This window comes from Neovison vison, chromosome 2, assembly GCF_020171115.1.
Source record: "Neovison vison isolate M4711 chromosome 2, ASM_NN_V1, whole genome shotgun sequence".
In the NCBI taxonomy this organism is placed as follows: domain Eukaryota; kingdom Metazoa; phylum Chordata; class Mammalia; order Carnivora; family Mustelidae; genus Neogale; species Neogale vison.
Window position 1 is genome coordinate 65734524 of NC_058092.1, and position 23432 is coordinate 65757955.

The following is a 23432-nucleotide window of genomic DNA, read 5'->3' on the forward strand; positions in this document are numbered from 1 at the left end:
AGGGGCAGAGGGGGAGAGAGAGACTCTCCAGCAGACTCCCCACAAGTGTGGAGCCCCATGCAGGGTTTGATCTCATTACCCTGAGATCATGACCTGAGTGAGCTGAAATCAAGAATCAGATGCTTAACCAACTGAGCCACCCTGGTGCCCCTTAACTCTAATATTAGAAACAAATATGGATTTCAGTATGGGCAAAACTACCATAGAAGACCTAATGGGGTAGTTAGGTGCTTGTATTTACTTGTAGTGAATAAGTTTGGATTTAAAGAATAAGATAATATTCAACTGAATGTTTTGACTTTTTTTATATAATGTGTAAAGAAATAAGGGGTAAATGATATTTGTTGATGTTTGTAGAATTACTGTAATGTAACAATGGGAATAGATTGATATTTGAATTTTTAACATAAAATGTTATGTGAATAGCATTGTTGTGAGTGCCTTGGTTTTCTAAAATGATAAACCGTGCTTGGTAAATTTTAGCACAAACAGGTTAAGTCTTTTCCTTGATTTACATGTTAATTATAGTCCAGGAAAGTGATAACCAAAAATATTTCAGCTGTAACACACCTAGGGTTTAGGCTTAAATAAATCTTTGTTTGTATTCCTCTCCCCAAAGTGAATGTCTGGAGGACATTTAAAAATCACGTGGAATGCCAAACAGTTCTTAACTGAGCTGGGCATCTGTGTTAGAGTTCATACAGTCTCCCTACATCAGTCCCTGTCTCCCAGATGCCAGCAGGGTCACACAATCATTTTAACAACCAAAAAGGCCTCCACAAAATTTCAGATTGTTTCATTAGGGGCCAAAATCTCCCCTTCCCACCAGCAACATTGCTTTATAACCAGTTGCTTGAGATAAAGTACTTGCTTTACGTGTGAAGTTAGGTACTAAGGGTGAAAAAAGTGGGAAAGAAAGAAGGGAAAAACCAGCAAGAAGACCTGTTGGTTTTATATATTCAGTTTTAGGATTAATCTTATAGGGTTGTAATTATGTAGAGTGAAGAGTGGTTTCTTAGATTTGTGACATTTTAGGCTTTTATATCTTTTTTTTCCCCAAAGATTATTTATTTATTTGACAGAAAGATCACAAGCAGGCAGAGAAGCAGCAGAGAGAGAGGAAAGGAAGCAGGCTCCCCACAGAGAGCTCGATGTGGGCTTGATCCCAGGACTCCAGGACCATGACGTGAGCCGAAGGCAAAGACTAACCCACTGAACCACCCAGGTGCCCTTAGGCTTTTATATCTTAAAGCAACATATGTTGCTGTGGCTTTTTGAAGGGTTCATAGCATCCTTTGAGAGACAGGGAGTCAAGGTGGCATGATAGAAAAGCTTTCAGGATCATACAGTGGGGGGTGGGTTTCAGGGTGGTGTGGTGTGCCCTGGGTTTGACTCCTGGAGATGCCACCTTCTAGCCTAAATTTTCTCACTGGCAAAATATACCTGGCAAAAAAATGTCACTGGCAAAATAATACCTGCTTTTTGTGATTTGTTGTAAGAGTTGAATGAAATAGCAGGTTAGGTATCTTCTTTTCCTTAAACAAGATACATTTTTTTTTAACAACTCTTTGGATACTTTTTTTAATTTTAAAAATTTTCTCTTCTAGACCTATACATTAAAAAATTTTTTTATTAACATATAATGTATTATTTGCCCCAGGGGTACAGGTCTGTGAATCATTAGGTTTCCACATTTCACAGCTCACCATAGCACATACCCTCCCCAATGTCCATAACCCAACCAACCTCTCCCTACCCCCCCACCCCCAGCAACCCTCAGTTTGTTTCCTGAGATTAAGAATCTCTTATGGTTTTTATCCCTCCTGATCCTGTCTTGTTTCATTTTTTCCTTCCCTACCCACTAAACCCCCTGCCCTGCCTCTCAAATTACTCATATCAGAGAGATCATATAATTGTCTTTCTCTGATTGACTTATTTTGCTCAGCATAATACCCTCTAGTTCCATCCACTTCGTTGCAAATGGCTAGATTTCATTTCTTTTGATGGCTGTGTAGTATTCCATTGTATATATGCACTACATCTTCTTTTTCCATTCATCTGTTGATGGACATCTAGGTTCTTTCCATAGTTTGGCTATTTTGGACATTGCTGCTATAAACTTTCTGGTACACATGCCCCTTCAGATTACTACATTTGTATCTTTAGGATAAATACCCAGTAGTGCGATTGCTGGGTCATAGGGTAGCTCTATTTTCAACTCTTTGAGGAACCTCCATACTGTTTTCCAGAATGGTTGCACCAGCTTGCATTCCCACCAACAGTGCAGGAAGGTTCCCCTTTCTCTGCATCCTCAGCAACATCTGTCATTTCCTGACTTGTTAATTTTAGCCATTCTGACTGGTGTGAGGTGGTATCTCATTGTGGTTTTGATTTGTATTTCCCTGATGCTGAGTGATGCTGAGCACTTTTTCATGTGTCTGTTGGCCATCTGGATGTCTTCTTTGCAGAAATATCTGTTCATGTTTTCTGCCCATTTCTTGATTGGATTGTTTGTTTGTTTGTTTGGATTATTTGTTCTTTGGGTGTTGAGTTTGATAAGTTATTTATAGATTTTGGATACAAGTCCTTCATCTGATATGTCATTTGCAAATATCTTCTCCCATTCTGTCAATTGTCTTTTGGTTTTGTTGACTATTTACTTTGCTGTGCAAAAGCTTTTGATCTTGATGAAGTCCCAGTAGTTCATTTTTGCCCTTGCTTCCCTTGCCTTTGGTGGTGTTTCTAGAAAGAAGTTGCTGCAGCTGAGATCGAAGAGGTTTCTGCTCTGTGTTCTCCTCAAGGATTTTGATGGATTGCTGTCTCACATTGAGGTCTTTCATCCATTTTCAGTCTATTTTTGTGTGTGGTGTAAAGAAATGGTCCAGTTTCATTTTCTGCATGTGGATGTCCAATTTTTCCCAACACCATTTGTTGGAAAGGCTGTCTTTTTTCCATTGGACGTTCTTTCCTGCTTTGTTGAAGATTAGTTGAGCATAGAGTTGAGGATCCATTTCTGAGCTCTCTATTCTGTTCCATTGATCTATGTGTCTGTTTTTGTGCCAGTACCATACTGTCTTGATGACAGCTTTGTAATAGAGCTCGAAGTCTGAAATTGTGATGCCACCAACTTTGGCTTTCCTTTTCAACATTCCTCTGGCTATTCAAGGTCTTTTCTGGTTCCATATAAATTTGAGGATTATTTGTTCCATTTCTTTGAAAAACATTGATGGTATTTTTATAGGGATTGCATTAAATGTGTAGATTGCTTTTGATAGCATAGACATTTTTACAGTATGTGTTCTTCCAAACCATGGGTATGGAATGTTTTTCCATTTCTTTGTGTCTTCCTCAATTTCTTTCATGAGTACATTATAGTTTTCTGAGTACAAATTCTTTGCCTCTTTGGTTAGGTTTATTCCTAGGTATCTTATGGCTTTGGATGCAGTTGTAAACAGGATTGCTGTTGGTGTGTAGAAATACAACTGATTTCTGTGCATTGATTTTATATCCTGAGACTTTACTGAATTCCTGTATGAGTTATAGCAGTTTTGTAGTGGAGCCTTTTGGGTTTTCCACATAAAGCATCACATCATCTGCAAAGAGTGAGAGTTTACTTCTTCTTTGCCAATTTGGATGCCTTTTATTTCTTTTTGTTGTCTGATTGCTGAGGCTAGGATTTCTAGTACTATGTGGAATAGCAGTGGTATTGCGGGCATCCCTGCTGTGTTCCTGACCTTAGGGGAAAAGCTCTCAGTTTTTCCCTATTGAGAATGATATTTGCTGTGAGTTTTTCATAGATGGCTTTGATGATATTGAGGTATGTACCCTCTATCCCTATACTTTGAAGAGTTTTGATCAAGAAAAGATGCTGTACTTTGTCAAATGCTTTTTCAGCATCTATTGAGAGTATCATATGGTTCTTGTTCTTTATTTTATTAATGTATTGTATCACATTGATTGATTTATGGATGTTGAACCAAGCTTGCAGCCTAGGAATAAATCCCACTTGGTCATGGTGAATAATCCTTTTAATGTACTGTTGGATCCTATTGGCTAGTATTTTGTTGAGAATTTTCACATCTGTGTTCATCAGGGATATTGGTAATTCTCCTTTTTGGTGAGGTCTTTTTCTGGTTTGGGATCAAGGTAATGTTGGCTTCATAAAATGAGTTTGAAAGTTTTCCTTCCATTTTTATTTTTTGGAACAGTTTCAGAAGAGTAGGTATTAATTCTTCCTTAAATGTTTGGTAGAATTCCCCTGGTAAGCTGTCTGGCCCTGGGCTCTTGTTTGTTGGGAGATTTTTGATGACTGCTTCAATCTTTTTACTGGTTATGGGTCTCTTCAGGTTTTCTATTTCTTCCTGGTTCAATTTTGATAGTTTACGTGTCTCTAGGAATGCATCCATTTCTTCCAGATTGTCAAATTTGCTGGCATATAGTTGTTCATAATATGTTCTTCTAATTGTTTGTATTTCCTTGGTGTTGGTTGTGATCTCTTCTCTTTCATTCATGATTTTATTAATTTGGATCCTTTCTCTTTTCGATAAGTCTGTCTAGGGATTTATCAATTTTTATTAATTCTTTCAAAGAACCAGCTCCTAGTTTTGTTCATTTGTTCTACTGTTCTTTTGGTTTCTATTCCATTGATTTCTGCTCTGATCTTTATGATTCTCTTCCCCTCCTGGGTTTAGGTTTTATTTGCTGTTCTTTCTCCAGCTTCTTTAGGTATAGGGTTAGATTGTGTACTTGAGACCTTTCTTATTTCTTGAGAAAGGCTTGTATTGCTATATACTTTCCTCGCAGGACTGCCTTTGCTGTGTCCCAAAGATTTTGATCGGTTGTGTTTTCATTATCAATTGTTTCCATGAATTTTTTCAATTCTTCTTTAATTTCCTGGTTGACCCATTCATTCTTTAGTAGGAGGCTGTTTAGTCTCCATGTATTTGGGTTCTTTCCAAATTTCCGTCTCCTACTCCTCTGCCATGTTGCTTCCACCTAGCTCTGTACCTTTTTCATTCTCCTGTCCTTGGCCAAATCCTCCCAGATAAGGAAGGCTCATCTAAAGGTATATACCTATACATGATCCTCAAACTAAGTTATCTCAGTGTGGAATTCTGTGTTATAGTAACTAATCTGGACCTTTCTGATGAGGGCTTCTTCTATAAAGTTTAGTATAAACATAATAAATGATGTTCATTTATTACTTCAACAAAGTTGAAGATCTCAGTTAAACTTGAGAAATAGTAAATATACCAGTTAATTCAGGATTGCTTTGGCAATGTTTCTCATGTGCCAAAGATAACTCTTTAATAATATCTGTATTTCTTTGTGTCCTATGCATAGAGCATACCCGTAGCAGAATTTGTCTCAGCATATAATTATATTTTACCCTTTTCTCTCACCAAACACATAGAGCTCAACTCTCCGCACATGCAAGTCTCCTAGGATCTTAATTGTGCACAAGTCCTAGATGCTGATATTTTCCTTCCAAGTAGCTTCTAGGAAAGATTACTTAGATGTTAAAGGACAGAGGAAGAACTCTACCACTGCTGTTCTTCAACATCCAAATTTATCTTTTCCCTTTTATTCCATGCTGTCTTTACTCATGCCATTCTGAAATGGGAATATGCTTATTTGATCAGCTTAATAGGAGATGTATTATAAATAGATGGCCAAAAAAATTATATTCCAAATCCAAGCACTTCAGAGGGTGACAGGGATGATAGTAAGAATTACTGTGATGGGTGGTGGGGGGTGCGTTGCTGGCTTAGTTGCTAGAGCATGAGACTCTTGATCATAGGGTCTTGAGTTCAAGCCTCACACTGGGCATGCAGCCTACTTATAAAATAAAAAAATTACTCTGGGACAATAGTAGTAAACTGTGACCTGCAGTCTGTCTAATTGTAACCAAATTGACTACTAGAAAAGGAGAAAGAAGAAAAACGTAAGAACATTTCATATATTTGCCAATTAAACACCAACAATAAACATGCCAGTTTCCTGGGCAGTAAGGAAGTTTTTGAATTATAGGCATTCGGGGAGGGAGTGGGGAGAGGATAGGGTGGTTATAAAAATAGAAGCAGAGAGTGAGGACGCCGTGTCAGCAGCAAGCCTGGAGCTGGGAGATGCTGGTACTCCTCGTCCTGGCTCTGACTGGGTGACATATTCCTGGGAGTCGAGGAGAGAACCCTGTGGTAGCTTGCCAGCTTCTTCGGGAAGCCTCTGGACACTGCTGGGTTCTCCTCCCCTCTTAAACTGTTCTGCCTGCTCGAGTCCCAGTTTTATAGGCCAGAATGGCAGTAATGTTGGCAAGCAGAGGGTGGGAAGGAGCTGCTTAGAGCAGGGGAGTAGGAACTACTCATAAACTAATCCAAGCAGAGGGGAGAGTTTTCCAGCCAGGGTTGTGCCTAAGTGTCTCTGAGCCTGTGACATAATTCTACTCTTGGCAACGTCTTTCCAATTTTTCCCAGTCTCTGTTCTTGGGACTCTCTTTCCTTGGGTGGGAGATGGTTCAGGATTAAGCAAGCTGAGCCTAGAAGAAGCTTCATGCACACTATGTGCACACATGCATGCACAAACACACTCACACATATACTCAGTTCCTCTAAATTTAGGACTGTACATACTTGTGTCACACTGACCCTACCAGTAGAGGTTTTTCTTTTGTTTTGTTCTGTTCCCGCCTCCCCCCCCCACTTGCTAATGAACAATTTAAGTGTCTGAGGTGGTCATCGGATTTGTCTTCCCCCAATCCTTTGTTACTTCTCATCTAGGGAACCCTGTAGTACATTTTCTTCTGTCACCTTTCACCCTATCACCTTGTACAATTTCCTGTCTTTCTAGGTGTCCTAGTTTAGAATAAAAATCAGTTTCAGTCTCTCTCAAGATGTTTATAGTTTTTCAAATGGCCCACTTTTTTTTTCCAATTTATTTATTTTCAGAAAAACATTATTCATTATTTTTTCACCACACCCAGTGCTCCATGCAAGCCGTGCCCTCTATAATACCCACCACCTGGTACCCCAACCTCCTACCCCCCCGCCACTTCAAACCCCTCAGATTGTTTTTCAGAGTCCATAGTCTCTCATGATTCACGTCCCCTTCCAATTTAACCAAATTCCCTACTCCTCTCTAATGCCCCTTGTCCTCCATGATATTTGTTATGCTCCACAAATAAGTGAAACCATATGATAATTGACTCTCTCTGCTTGACTGATTTCACTCAGCATAATCTCTTCCAGTCCCGTCCATGTTGCTACAAAAGTTGGGTATTCATCCTTTCTGATGGAGGCACAATACTCCATAGTGTATATGGACCACATCTTCCTTATCCATTCATCTGTTGAAGGGCATCTTGGTTCTTTCCATAGTTTGGCAACTGTGGCCATTGCTGCTATAAACATACAAATGGCTATCAGACACATGAAAAAATGCTCATCATCATTAGCCCTCAGGGAGATTCAAATTAAAACCACATTGAGATATCACCTTACACCAGTTAGAATGACCCAAATTAACAAAACAGGAAACAACATGTGTTGGAGAGGATGTGGAGAAAGGGGAACCCTCTTACACTGTTGGTGGGAATGCAAGTTGGTGCAGCCTCTTTGGAGAACAGTGTGGAGATTCCTCAAAAAATTAAAAATAGAGCTTCCCTATGACCCTGCAATTGCACTCCTGGGTATTTACCCCAAAGATACAGATGTCGTGAAAAGAAGGGCCATCTGTACCCCAATGTTTATAGCAGCAAATAGCCCACTTTTTACATAAAGTGCTCATCTCTTTAAGAATTTCTGTCCTAGGAAATAGTAGGGAATAGACCACCTTCCCTTATCCCTCCCACTTGACACCTCCTTGGCTCACCATGCTTGCTTTCCAGTTTCCCATGATTTATATGGGTGTCTTCTATTTTAGTACTTTTTTTTAAAAAAAAGATTTTATTTATTTATTTGACAGACATAGACCACATGTAGGCAGAAAGGCAGAGAGAGAGGGGGAAGCAGGCTCCCCACTGAGCAGAGAGCCTGATGCGGGGCTCGATCCCAGGACCCTGAGATCATGACCTGAGCCAAAGGCAGAAGCTTTAACCCACTGAGCCACCCAGGTGCCCCTTTTAGTACTTTTTTAAAGTAAGCTGCACTCAACATAGGGCTCAAACTCATAGCCCTGAGACTGAGAGTTGCATGCTCAACTGACTGAACCAACCAGGCATCCCCATTTAGGTGGTATGTTTGTATATGTATATTTATTTAAATTAACTAATTAAAAAGATTTAACTTATTTATTTGATAGAGAGTGGCATAGTGAGAGAGGGAACACAAGCAGGGAAAGTGGGTGAGGGAGAAGCTGGTTTCCCGCTGAGCAGGGAGCCCGATGCGGGCTCAATCCCAGGACCCTGGGATCATTACCTGAGCCTGAGGCAGATGCCTAATGACTGAGCCACATAGATACCCCTATTTAGGGGTTTTTGAAATATAACATGCTTGTAGTCATTTCATTGTAAGGGTTGTAAGTCTGCTGCCTGGCTTAATATGAACATAGTGTTACATGAGCATTCTGCCAAACACATCTTAAAATTTTGATTAGGGTTCCTTTTGAGATATAATGGCCATCTTTTATAAATTGTGTTTTGTATTTGGTAAACTGGAAAGCTTAACCATAAATCTCTTTATTAATGTAATTTATAATATTTTACAAGCCACCTTACTACATTGTTCTTAGATATAAAATGTCTCCTTGTTATAGTCTTTGTCTTTTTATGTTCTTTTCCATTTCATGTGTCAAATAAGAGGAGGCTTTTAAGAAGATAAGTAGGTTTTGGAAGCTGGAAAATTTGAGACAGCACCTGACCAGGGGAATAGCAGTGATTTATGATGTCTTTAAAATTGGCACGTAACCTTGCAGCATTAATAGACTAGGATAAAGTTCTGTCTGGAAGAATATTGTGGAAAAGGATGATATATATAGCCATACACATTTGATTTATCTTACTCAGTTTAGTATTTCTGTAATGTCCACAAAGGCAAGACTAAAACCTCTCCTTATCCTTTTAAACTTATGTTTCAAGAATTGCTTTGAGATATTTGACTTTTTTGGTCACATAGTTGCTTCGGTTAGCTTTCATTAGCAAAAGAAAATGTTCTTTTGGTTACTGTGGGAAGTCATTTGGTAGATTAACAAATATAAATCTGCTTTTCTTTTTTTTTGGATAAAATTATTTTTGTGCTATTATTTTGCTCGCTAAGAAGAAGAAGAGTACAAAGGATGATTCACCTTTTATTTAGGACTTGCCACTGCTGACCCAGGGCAGCTAATTTAGAAGTGAATCATTTATAGAAAGTTCTACACAGTTCGAGGCAGGGCTTTGTACAATATCCTCATGAAGGTCTAAATAGAGCATACAGTATCAGGTTTCTAAATATCTGTCTTGTTGCCAATTTTATCTTTTGCAAATGCTGGAACTTGTTTCTAGATGACTATAGCCATTGACGAGGTGAAGGTAGGGGCATTATATATAAAAAACCAAGTATATTTTAAAAACAAATCTTAGAAATTTAGTACATATGTTATGCTGGGAAAATAATAAGTTTGAGATTTTAAATGCCTATTTATAGTACAAAGAAACAAATGTAACTAGTCAGTTTCAAAATTATCTGGAAGAAATAATTTTAAACTTACAGTAAATCAAATCAAACAATGTGCTAGTATTTTGATATTTACTGATCATCTAATATTTGATTTTTAAAGTCCAATTACAAATAGCTCCTTTTTGCAATCTATTTTAACTCCTTTTAGGAAGTGGGTGGTTTATTAGATAAATGGTATTATTTGGCTCTATATAGAACACAAAATATATAGTTTCTGCCTTTGTTTTAAATTCAAAGCTGAATTTATGTTTACATTAGTTACAGTATCATGGGTTAGAAAAAATCAGAAGTTTGAATTCTTGTTTTGTCTTTCATTAGCTATGTGACCTTAGATAAATCACTTAATGGGTCTGAGCTGGTTTTATCCTCTGCACAGGGTGTAGTGATACTTGCCCCCATGACCTGACTCACAAGGATTAGTTGAGCTAATGCCTTGGGAAGTGATCAGTAACTTTGGTGTCTCTCTACAGATATCAGATGTCAAGTGAGGTAACATTGCAGGGAAAATAACTCAGACATCCAGGGTTGGAATCTCATTTGTACCACATACTACTGATGTGACCCTATAAGCCTTTTCTTCTTTATTTTATTTTATTTTTTTGAGATATAATTGGCAGATAATATTATTAGTTTCAGGTATATAATGATTCAATATTTATATATATGACAAAATTATCACCACAATATCTAGTTAATATCCATCAACACAAATAGTTATGATTTCTAGTGATGAGAGCTTTTAAGATCTCTCTTAGCAACTTCCAAATATACAATGCTGTATAAGCTATAGTTGCTCTACTGTGTATCACATCCTGATGACTTGTTAATTTTATAACTAGAAGCTTGTAACTTTTGACTACCTTCACCTGTTTGGCCTTCCTTGTACCTACCCCTGTTGCTGGCAACCACTAGTTTGTTCTGTATCTCTGAAGTTTGTTTTTTTTAGATTTTATGTATATGTGTGATCATACAGTATTTGTCTTTCTTGGTCATATTTATTTCACTTAGTGTAAGGCCCCCAAGTTCCATCCATATTGTTGCAAATGGTGCCATTTCTAAGCCTTTATTTTTTAGTCCATATATATATATATATATATATATATATATATATATATATGGTGGTAATATAATACCTCTCACCTAGAATTACCATAGGGAATAAAGGAAGTAATTTATGAAAGTGCCTGGTGCATGTAATGTTTCTTGGACCTTGAATTTTGATTTTATTTTCCATTCTTCCAGAGCTATCTCCTCAGTTACTTCACTTTCCGAGTGTTTTTCTGGAAGCGGAAGTCAGTATCCAATCTGTACAGTTAAGAGGGGATGAACAGGTGGCCCAGTTTATGACTATAATTGAAGAATTGAGTTTTAGAAGTTATTTGATACAGTACATTTACCACATATTTTTGGGGTACCATAAGACACTCAGAGCTTTTTGAAAGTTTTTGGTTTTTAGTAGGCTCCATGCATGCCTAATGTGGGGCTTGAACTCACAACCCTGAGATCAAGAGTCTCATGCTATACTGACTGAGATAGGCACGCACCCTGGAAGAGTAATGAGTAACAGTTTGTCACAGGCTTGGTTAGAGCTACTCCCTTCTGTTCAAGGACTCAGGGTAATTGGGTAACCCTCTTCCCTCCTCTCCATAATTATTTTGTTCTTAGTTTGATCTTAATTCCTGCTATTTTAAGGATAATTAACTAATGGAGGTATAATAATTTTTTTGATTGTATATTTTGTTTAATACTTGCATTTAAAAAAATTTTTTTTTTTAAATAAGGAAAAAGTCTTTGAGACTTAGATAATGAGAACAGCCCAGAGAAAACCATAGTCATTAACACAGGAAACAATCCAAGTGGTGTTCTTATGGACAAAGACAAGATATTAACTCCTAATGGAAGTATGGTCAATTTAGGGTGCCTGGCTGGCTCAGTCCGTAGAGCATATGACCCTTAATCTTAGAGTCATGAGTTTGAGCCCCATATTGGCTGCAGAGATTACTTAAGAAAACTTTTTTAAATGTATGGTTTAATTATTAGATTTGTCATTATGTACTTTCTCTTTATTTTCTATAATATTGGTATTTCTATAATGCTTATTTTAGAAAGTATGTAAAAAGTAGCAAAATTCTTGGGATAGATTGAGATGTAGGAAAGTAGTTGTATTAAAATATTAATACTGCTACTTTAGATAACCTTTAAGAGGTTACAGTTCCAGTTACTTACTAAAATCACATCCACTAGTAATGTAATGCCAGCTAAACAAGCCCATAACTTCTTCCAGAGGTTTTTGGAACATGTGGGATCTTTGGTCAGCTCAGTTCCTGTTTAAGGAAGGCATCAAACAAAAGAAAGTTGGAAATGGGCTTCCTGGATTAAAAAAAAAAAAAAAAAGGTGGGGGGTGGCATTTAATGTGTTTTTGGAGAGATCTGTGGTAACAGAATATCTTTTGAAACACCAATGACAAATGATTTATTTAACCTTACACAAAGCACATTGTAAAGTATATAATGGAGAGAAAAGATAATATTTAATTTATATTAATGATTCTATGTAGTTGTTCAGACTTATCATCCTAGCCGAGTTTTAAGGGTGAATAATAATAACCACATGGTAAGATAACAGTTCAGATATTATGCATGGTAAGAACACTGTCCATGAGTTACTCTTCAACAACAAAGTTGAAGGATAATGTAATTTATGGGAGAAAAAGAAATCCCTCCTGATGATGACAGTAAAAAGGAGCATAATCTGATCTCCTCAGGAAAACTTATGCAATATAAGCAGCTTGTAAGCTGCTTGTAAGTGTAAATATTACTGTTCAAGAAGCACTTATATTCCAGGAATAATAACCTTAAAAATAGGATTTTAGTTTAAAAAATACTTTATATATAATGTCTTATTGAGTTGTTTTTTTTTGTTTTGTTTTTTTTAAATAACAACTGCATGATGTAGACCGAGCTTTAATGATGCCGTGATGTACCTGAGGACTATGGAGGTCAAATAACAGCTCACTGAGTACAGAAGTGGGACTAGATTCAAGTCTCTTACATCTTTTTTTTTTTTATAAAGCTTATTAAAAAGAATTACACACAATATGGGGCTCAAACTCACGACCCTGAGATCAAGAGTTGCATGTTCTTCTGACGAAGCCAGACAGGCACCCTAAGTTGCTTACCCTTAATCCATTGGTTGTTTTTTGTTTGTTTGTTTGTTTCTGTTTTTGTTTCGAGACACATACCTATGGGCAGCGCACGCATGTGCATGTGCACACACACGATTATGGGTGGGGAGGGGCAGAGGGAGAACTTTTTTTTTTTAAAGATTTTATTTATTGGACAGTGCTAGAAAGGGAACACAAGTAGGGGGAGAGGTAGAGGGAGAAGCAGGCGTCCTACTAAGCAGAGAGCGGGATGTGGGACTCAATCCCAGGTCCTTGGGATCATGACCTCAGCCAAAGGCAGAGGCTTAACGACTAAACCTCCCAGGCACCTGGGAGAGAGAATCTTAAAGCAGGTTCCACACCCAGCATGGAGCCCAGTCTCACAACCCTGAGATCATGATCTGAGCCAAAATCAAGAGTCTGTTACTTAACCAATTGAACCACCTAGGTGTGCCCCTCCCTGCCTTAAAAAAAATTTTTTTTTTGCTTCTATTGGAAGAGGGAACAACTTTTCTGTGCCTGAAATTTTTTCTTTCTTTCTTTTTTTTTTAAATATTTTATTTGTCAGAGGGTGTGCACAAGCAGCGGGGAGCTGCAAGCAGAGGGAGAAGCAGGCTCCCTGCTGAGCAAGGAGCCCGATGTGGGACTCGATTCCAGGACCGGAATCATGACCTAAGCTGAAGTGAAGACAGTTAACCAACTGAGCCACCCAGGTGTCCATGTGCCTAAAATTTTTGATAGGGGGAATAGGATGTGAAATTACTATAAGGATGCATACAGTCAATGTATTAAACAATTTACCATCTACTTTACTGAGTTTAAGGATAAAATGAGATAGTAGTAGGTAGAACTTTTAAACTGAAGAATTATAAAAATACAAAATATAATGATTCTAGAGTTTAGTTGGAAACAACAAAATCTAATGTAGAATGGGTTGGTGAAATTATTGGTTTGTGTAACTATATTCTGAGAGAGGACTATGTATCAGACAGCTGTAGATCTTGGAGTCATGAGTTAAAGCCCCCCACTGGATGTAGACTTTACTTCAAAATCTTAAAAAAAAAAAAAAAAGTTAGCCTAGGATAATAATAATAGAAAATGTAGCAGACTTTATTGGATGGGGATGATTTTGACATATACTGGATTTAGAAGTTGGGTTTTGGCTATGTCATTTTTGGTTAAGGAAATGCCATGTGCAGATACAGGGAGATGGGGAAAATACAAAGTATAAAATTGATGAAGACAGGATATTTTAGAACTGGCTGCCCCATGTGGTAGCTAATAGCAAACTATAGATCCTGGACACTCTGGCTAGTTCAAATTGAGTAAGATCTTAAAAATTTAAAAAATGTAAACTATCTCAATTTTTGTATTATCTATTTGAAACAATGTATTAGATATATGGATTTTTTTTAAGATTTTATTTATTTGTCAGAGAGAGGGAGAGAGAGTGAGCACAGGCAGACAGAATGGCAGGCAGAGGCAGAGGGAGAAGCAGGCTCCCTGCCAAGCAAGGAGCCCGATGTGGGACTCGATCCCAGGACGTTGGGATCATGACCTGAGCCGAAGGCAGCTGCTTAACCAACTGAGCCACCCAGGCATCCCTAGATATATGGATTATATAATTAATAAACATCTATTAATACGTTAATAAATTAACATCTATTTTTACTTTTGTTAATGCAGCTATGAGAAATGTGGCTTGTTACATATCTGTTGGTCAGTGCTGCTTTAGGAAATGAAATTGTCTTGAGTATTCCATTTATCTTTTTTTCCTTTAAACCCAATGTGTTTATTTAATTATTACAGTGGTTCAATTTTAAGGGCTTAATTTAAAAAACAAAAACAAGTGGTGCCTGGGTGGCTCAGATGGTTAAGCCTTTGCCTTTGGCTCAGGTCATGAACTCAGGGTTCTTGGATCGAGCCCTGCATTGGGTTCCCTGCTCAGCAGAGAGTCTGCTTCTCCCTCTCCCTCTGCCCCTCCCCACTGCTTGGGTGCTCTCTCTCTCTCTCAAGTGAATAAATAAAATCTTTAAAAACAAAACAAAAATGACACCACAGCTTAAGATGCAGAGCCCTAGACAGGAATGAAGACCATCTAAAGAAAAACTAAAAAGACAACACAAGGAGAGAGGCTAGGCAGTCAGGGATCTTGATGGAGACCTGCTTTGAATAGGTTCTTTGCAGATACTTCTTAAAGGCTGTGGGGTTTTTCCAGAGCTCAGCAGCATGTGTGTTCAAAGGTCTATCAATGTTAAGTTCTTCTAGCAGGCTTAGGATGGGCAGGAGGATGGTCCTGACATCTGTCCTTCAGGATGTCCAGGCAGAAGTTAGCCTGGGTGTCGCGCTGGGGTGGTAGCGGGGTGTGAGGAATTTCACCATGTGGGTCATTGTAAGGGTAGTCACTGGTGAACTCCAGGGAGAACGTGTACCTCAGGTGTTCATATACTGTGCCAGCTGCTCCATGATGGCCCCCACCCATTTGAAGAGGTGGTCTGATTCAGGGAAGGTAGAAAAAAGGGTCCTAAGTGTCATCAGCTTTTGATGCAGCTTCTTGCCCATGGGGTCCAATGTAGTGTCCCCACTGGGCTTGACTCCTTTGTGTGTAGCTGTGGCTGGCAGCAGTAGGGTGGCACTCCTGGGAGGCCATCTGGTATCTGCTCAGGGAGCCAGGAACTTAGAGAGTTCAACGGCAAAACTAGAATATTCCATTTATTTAATGAAAATGGACAATGGTAGTAAAGCACTAAATACGGATACCTCAGAAGACATCAAGGATTTCATTTTACAGTTAAAAAAAAAAAAAACCACCAGAAATCTTTTTATCTAATGGATGACTCACCTTATAATATGATACCTCGCCCTGAGTTTACTTTCTTTTGATTTAGTTTAGTTTGTTCACGAGAAGGTATAGAATACACTAAATACTATGTCTTACTGTCTTTTATCTAGTATACTTACAGTGGAAGCAGTATTTCTTAAAGGAACACAGATATGACTTGAACAGTGCATCATTTTTTTTCTATCCTAACAATAAACGTTTATTAGTTGTGTTCATTGGATAAAGTCATAATTTTTTTATCTGCAAAATGAGGACAATAAAACCTGGTATACATGTATATTATATCAAATGAGGTAAATAAATGTATGCTGTCAATGCAATTCAGATACAAAGGGAGTGGGGTGCTTGTTAGCTATTGTAGGAGAAAGAAGACAAGACAAGATCTCCTCTCAGGGTGAGGACGACAAATACATGTGTTAAAGCAGCAGGAATCCAAGGGCAAGGTGACTTAGACTGTTGAATGAGTTACTAGATTGAAATTATGTGAGCAAAGTGGAAAGATTGATTTCATCTGGGCAGTTACGTTTGAGCAGAGTCTCAATAGGTAAGGGTATTATAGGGGTGGAATGGGGGCATCTGGGTGGCTCAGTGGGTTAAGCCGCTGCCTTCGGCTCAGGTCATGATCTCAGGGTTCTGGGATCAAGTCCCGCGTCAGGCTCTCTGCTCAGCAGGGAGCCTGCTTCCTCCTCTCTCTGCCTGCCTCTCTGTCTGCTTGTGATCTCTCTCTGTCAAATAAATAAATAAAATCTTTAAAAAAAAAAGATATGTATTTGAGTTTCTTTTTGGTTTAAAATATTCATAGCTTTTGCTCCTTTCAGTTGACTCATGTTGCCTTACTATACCTCAGTGCAGTATATGAGCCTGGGATTTCCTTGTATAGGGACTGTGTGTCTTTGCATACATAGTGTGCAGCACAGAACCTGGGGAAAAGCAGGTATTTAATCGATGATTGGTGGGTGGATGAATAAGCAAGAATTTTGCAGCATTCAGAAAGCACTATATCACTTATTTTTCAGCGAGGATGTGTTTGAATTTCTAACCCTTTATCACATACTTACAGATATATTTGCTGATGGTTGTGTGTTGAGATCCTATGAGTGTTAGGTTTTTATTCTCCCACAGAGATCTGACCTGAAGTTAGGGCGTTTTTTTACTTGCTGTTGTAGAGGGCTTGCACTCTACGTCTCAGTGACCGTTACTTTCCTGCAGGTTTTCAGCACAGCCTCTTGTGGAGCTCTGTTCTGTGAAGGATGTAGCTGGCTCCACTTCTTCCGGGGGAGGGGGGGCGGAAGATACCTTGCCTGCAAACTTTTGGCTGTCTGGAATGGAACTTTCTTCTGCAAGGGAGGAAGCACGGTGAAAGGGATCATACCTACAGGAAATCTAATATTTGCTTTGCAGTGAAATGTGAAAAATTGAAAGAAAGGAAGCAGCATAGTGACTAGAAGTCCACTCTGTGTGGGATTTCCTCTTTGGGGCTTTTCTCCTGCCCTGTTACATCATCATTATGTGTGTGTGTGTGTGTGTGTGTGTGTGTTTTAAGATTTTACTTATTTGACAGAGAAAGGGAGCAGAGGGAGAGTGTGAGCAGGAGAAAGTAGAGGGAGAGGGAGAAGCAGACTCCCTGCTGAGTGGGGAGCCTATGGGGCTCAATCCCAGGACCCTGAGATCATGACCTGAGCTGAAGGCAGACATTTAACTGACTGAGCCACCCAGGTGCTCCCCATCATTTTAGATTTTAATGTTTTGTTTCCTAACTGATAACTTGCTTTTATATTAATGGTGTTTGGGATCCACTGTGAACACATTAATAGATTCACTTCTTAAAACCACACAAAACAAAACTGTTTCTTCACCTTCCCATCATTGTTTGAGAAAGGAAATCAGAATAGCTGTTTACTCTGCATATTCCCTTGGCCATTTACCCACACTCTTCATGATTTTTGTAAGTGGACAATTATACCATTGATTTCACAGTTAGAATAATAATAGGGGCCATTCTTTTTTTTTTTAATTAAGATTTTATAGATTTCACAGAGAGAGGGAGAAAGGGAGGGAACACAAGCAGAGGAAGTGGGAGAGGGAGAGGGAGAAGCAGGCTTCTCAGTGAGCAGGGAGCCTGATGCAGGTGTGGGGCTCGGTGCGAGGCTCAGTCCCAGGACCCTGGGCTCACCTTCTGATCACCAAATATATTACGCCCTGCCCAGGAGCACAAGGGGTTAAATCAAACATCCATCAGTTAGCACAACTTACCACAGATGAAAAAGGGAAAGGGTGGGGACATCAGTTTTTCTTTGTAAGCCTTTATTCTTTGGTACCCAGTTGCCTCTTGTCCTCATCACTAGCTCCTTTCATACACTTCTCAGATTTGATCAGAATTTTGCTGACCATGCTGGACCTTTTGGCCGTGTGACAGAACTCTTCCTACTCAGACACATTCTGATATAGCTTAAAGGGCCATTTGATAAGTCGTAGTTGCACCATTTCTGAACCTTATGAGGCTTATGGACATGTTAAGGCTTAAGTTCGAGTGGGAATCAGGAATGGTGTGAAACCCAGGGATACAGGGAAAGGGTTGAAAGGGAGGACTGAAGCAAGGCTCAGGTTTGGAGGAAGGGTTGGAAACATCTGTGGTGAAATTAATTATTCTTAAAAAAGAATAAAAAAAAATTCCATTTAGCCATTTTGATATAACACACCTGTATTAAAATGTTTTCCTTTGGGACATATGTACTCAGGAAATGTTCGTTGAACTTAATTTTTGAACCAATGACATGTTTTCAACCCCCTTTCTCCTACTTTTCTGTAATTTTATATTTGGGCCCCAGACCATGGTGAACGAACTTTGAGCTGCCCTGCAGATTTTAGTAAAATGAATCCTGTTTTTGAAGGAAAATGAGCTTCAATAAAGACATGGTGACATGAGTCGCTTTACAATCTCTACACCACTTTTTACTATTCCAGTTCTTCATGCTGTTTCTACCATTATGTGAATTTTTTTTTTAAAGATTTTATTTATTTGCCAGAGAGAGTACACACAAGCAGGCAGAGAGGCAGGCAGAGGCAGCAAGAGAAGCAGGCTCCTTGCTGAGCAAGGAGCCCCATGCGGGACTCAATCCCAGGACCCTGGGATCATGACCTGACCTGAAGGCAGTGCCTTAACCAACTCAGCCACCAAGGTGTCCCTGCCATCATGTGGATTTGACCAAATTGCATTCATCTCTCCATACTTCAGTTCCTTTATTTTGAAAATTAAGGAACTGGATTTGTGGTCTTTAAGGACTGTTTTAGACCTCTTCATTTTAGTACCTCATTCATTACTTTTCTCAAGCACTATAATGTGATAAATAATTTTCCTCATTAAAAAAAAATCACCAGTTTCCAAAAACAGTCTTGCTTATATTTTCATTGTGGTAAACATTTCATGGCCTTGCCTTTGGGAACACAACTTTTGGTTTTAGCATTGTAAATGGCAGGTAATGTAGGTGTTAAATCACTATGATCTGAACTCAGGATTTTGCTCTTGACAAACACAGGCTTTGTGACCTTAGGCAAATTACTTTCTTTCAGAAGCCTAAAATTCATCCTCTATAATTTGGGGGTGATAATGCATTTCTAAAGTCAATGTGAGGATTAAATGAGATCATGGCTGTCAATTGTTTAGAACACAGCCTTGCCTATAGGAAGTACTCAGTATATATTATCTGAGGTTAATGATGTAACTTCTTAGATCATAAATTGAGGACTGGTTCACTCAAATATTATATCTAATGATCAGAATGCTTTGTTATGGAAACTGAGCTAACCTATTTTTTTCTTTCTTACAGATCTTATATTGTACTTTAAACACACCTAAAGTTGATATGGAAAATCTCTTAGGATCGTATGTAGGTCTTGAAGATTTCCTATTTGCCCATGTGAAAGGGAACCAAAAAGAAGTGAATGTATATAAATCTGAGGACTCACTTGGTCTCACCATTACAGAAAATGGAGCTGGCTATGCTTTTATAAAGGTGAGTCTTGGGGCACCTGGGTGGCTCAGTGGGTTAAGCCGCTGCCTTCAGCTCAGGTCATGATCCCACGGTCCTGGGATTGAGCCCCGCATCGGGCTCTCTGCTCAGCCGGGAGCCTGCTTCCTTCTCTCTCTCTCTGCCTGCCTCTCCATCTGTTTGTGATCTCTCTCTGCCAAATAAATAAGTAAAATCTTTAAAAAAAAAAAAAAGGTGAGTCTTAAAAAATAACTATGTGACCTAACCGAGGGTAATATTTAAGAAAATCTACCAGGTCAAAGAAATCTTCAGATTGGAAAGCTGGCTTAGCAGGGATGTTTTGATAAGGTTTCATTTAAAAAAGCTTGCAAAGACCTCATTTTTTGTTTACCCTTTGCTTGAATTTCTTACTTTCAGTTTAAACTTCCTCTAGAATTTAGAACTTACTGAAAAAGAAAGCCAGATCTTGGTGCCCATTCATCCATATGAGCTCTTGTAGGTCTGTAGCTCATTAATATCTGATGACTTCTGTGTTGATTTCCAATGGTTTTTTTAGGGTAATTTCCAAGTGTATGAGAGAGAGAAAAAGAGAGAGAGAGAGAGAATACTTTTTTTTTTTTTTAAGTAATCTCTAGGGGCGCCTGTGTGGCTCAGTGAGTTAAAGCCTCTGCCTTCGGCTCAGGTCATGATCCCAGGGTCCTGGGATTGAGCCCTGCATCGGAGCTCTCTGCTTGGCAGGGAGCCTGCTTCTCTTCCTCTCTCTCTCTGCCTGCCTCTCTGCCTGCTTGTGATCTCTGTGTGTCAAATAAATAAATAAAATCTTTAAACAAATGTAATCTCTGGATGCAGTGTGGGGCTCAGACTTAGAACCCTGAGATCAAGAGTTGAATGCTCTACCAGCTGAACCAGGCAGGCACCCCAAGTGTAAACATTTTTTTAAAAAAGATTTTATTTATTTCTTTGAAAGAGAGAAAGAGAGAGCATGTTAGAGTGTGAGGGTATGTAATTTCTTTATTTAGGCACAGAGAGCAATATAGAGCTGCAAAGATGAGAGAAGGTTTGAGATAGTATGAAAAAACTAAGAACTGAGGAATAGTAAAAAGGAAAGTAGATTTATCTCTTTTTGTTTTGTTTTTATTTTTTTATTTTTTTAATAGAGAAAACGAGCAGAGGGTGGGGCAGAGGGAGAAGCAGACTTCCACTGAGCAGGGAGTCTAATGTGGGACTTGATCCCAGGATGCTGGGATTATGACCTGAACCAAAGGTAGATGCTTAACTAACTGAGCCACTCAGACACCCAGGCTCATTTCTTAAATCCTTCTATTAAACAATTGCAAAACAGATGACTTCTATTGAATGCTTGTCGTGTACTATGCACTTTATGTACTTTTTCCTCAATTTTCACGGTTCAATTTGATACTATGTTTTTTCTTATTAATGTACAACAAATTTTTAATGTATAGCTTACTGTACCCATACCTGTGTAACCACCACCTAGATCAAGGGAAACTTCATTTCTACCACCCAGAAGTCTCCCTGGTGAATCTTCCTAGTCACTCTGCTTCCCCGCCAAAGGCAGCCACTATTCTGACTTCTAATGCCATAGCTTTGCTTTTTCTTGAACTTCATTAAGTAGAATCCTATGCTCTATTGTTTCTGGCTTCTTTTTTCCAATATGGTATCTGGGAGATTGACCTGTGGGTAGGCAGTATTATTAACCTCTGTTTTAAAAATACAGAACCAGGATCAGGGAGGTTAAGTAGCTTGCTTCAAAGTCACGTAGCTGAAAAACTCAGGATTTGAATTCAAGAGATCTGGTTCCAGAGCTGACGGACATTCCTATCCACTTCACTAAGAATTAGTTATAAATTTCATAAGCAAAACATATCTCATGTTTTTATTTTGCCCAAATCTTTGCTGATGCATTGTCATCATTAAAAAAAAGTCTTAAAGAAGCTATCTTTTTAACTGTAAATAGTACTTTATTTAACTTCCCATTTAATAGAATCGTTATTTTTAGCTCTGCAAAAGATAGGACTGTGCCGAAGGTTGAGTGGGTGACCAAATGGAAAATCGTGAGTCGGGCAAGTCATGTGGGATTATCTGGGGGAAGCTTAGGACATGAAGCACATGCAGCAATGCCTTTCTAATGTCAGCAGGGAAGGGCTTAAAAGTTTTGCAAGCACGTGTGGATTTTTTAGATCTTAACCTCTGATGTTCAGAGCTTGTGTTCTTTATTTTTTTAATGCCTCCTTGAACATGTGCCTGCCTCTGTACTTGTTACTAGTCCTGTGAGAAAGTACGTGATGGCAAAGAGAAAGTGGAGCATAAGCCAACTACTGACATATAATTCAACTTAGAGAAATGAATATCCTACTGTGTATATGGTTAATATGACTTTAAAAATTGAGGGGGGTGGTAATTTAAAACTTACTGAAAGATTGTAAAGACTTCCATAATACCCTTGACACATTTCTTCAGTTTTTACCATGTGCCATATTTGCTGTTTTGTTCTCTCATACGCATGTGTATATGTATATTAAATTCAAATACATACAATTTTTCTGAACTACTTGAAAAAGTGGATTGTATGTATCACACCTATTTTGCCCTTACTGTTTTAGAATATACTTACTAAGCGCAGGGTTTTTCCTCTATATAGCTATAGTATCATAGTGAAATTCAGAAAATCTAATATTGATAAAACTACAGTATGGACATTAGTTTAAAATTATTTTATCAGTTGCCTAATATCCCATTTAAACTAAATGTACATATATAAACAAAGTATTCTTTTTTTTTTTTTTAAAGATTTTATTTATTTATTTGTTAGAGAGAGAGCGCATGCAAACACACGCAGACAGAGTGGCAGACAGAGGCAGAGGGAGAAGCAGGCTCCCTGCCAAGCAAGGAGCCTGATGTGGGACTTGATCCCAGGACACTGGGATCATGACCTGAGCTGAAAGCAGCAACTTAACCAACTGAGCCACCCAGGAATCCCTAAACAAAGTATTGTATTCAGAGGTTACTTGGAATAGGTTCTTTCCTGCCCCTTTCCCCACTAGGTAATTGTTATTTATTTGAAATGCTGTTGAACCCATTTGCTTCTCTTTGAATTGGACTTCACCCCCCATCCTTGTTTTTTTTTTTTTTCTGAACACATAAAATATTAACATGATTCAAAAGTTAAAACTATACTAAAAGACATTCAGAGATCTGTCACTTTTTCCCCTAACTCTCTATCCCATTACTCATTTCTCCCACTCCTTATAAGTGATCATTTTCATTAATTTTTGGCTCACCCTTTCAGTGTTTCTTTTTGCCAAGATAAGTAAAAAAATAATGAAACATTCCAAGAGTTTGTATGTCATTCTCATTTAGGGACTGTGTTAAACTTTTCTGTATGGTTCCAATTTTAGTGTATATGCTGCTGAAATGAGTACATGATATCCTTTCAGTAGTGGCTAGAAATCAGTAGGTTAGAGTAGGATGGTGTGGTATAGATTCAGAAAAGGGTAAGGAGGAAGAATTCCATGACTAGGGAGGCAGTATACTGTGATGCACGGGAACATGGGCTTTAGAATGACACAGGCCTAGGGCGCCTGGGTGGCTCAGTTAGTTGGGCATCTGATTCTTGATTTTGGCTTAAGTTGTGATTTCAGGATCCTGGGATTAAGCCCTGTGTTGGGCTCAGTGCCTTTTTCCCCCCTAAAGATTTTTTTGAGAAAGACGATGAGTGAATGAGAGCACAAGCAGGGGGAGGGTCAGAGAGAAGGGGAGAAGCAGATTG

The 23432-nt window shown here is 38.6% G+C and overlaps 1 protein-coding gene and 1 non-coding gene across 3 annotated transcripts in view; one reads left to right on the forward strand and one right to left on the reverse strand.

Moving 5' to 3' along the window:
• The window catches only part of GIPC2 (GIPC PDZ domain containing family member 2), an 86806-nt gene that overhangs the window by 19802 nt on the left and 43572 nt on the right, over nucleotides 1-23432 (forward strand). The window contains exon 2 of one of the 2 annotated variants that reach the window (XM_044238527.1): nucleotides 19481-19666. The exons of the other annotated variant lie outside the window; for it this stretch is intronic. Coding sequence (XP_044094462.1) covers nucleotides 19481-19666 — 186 coding nt within the window. The remainder of the gene's footprint in view (nucleotides 1-19480; nucleotides 19667-23432) is intronic. 2 annotated transcript variants of the gene reach the window in all.
• LOC122901570 lies at nucleotides 22979-23085 on the reverse strand. Its single transcript, XR_006383572.1, has one exon. It is a non-coding gene; the product is annotated as a U6 spliceosomal RNA (small nuclear RNA).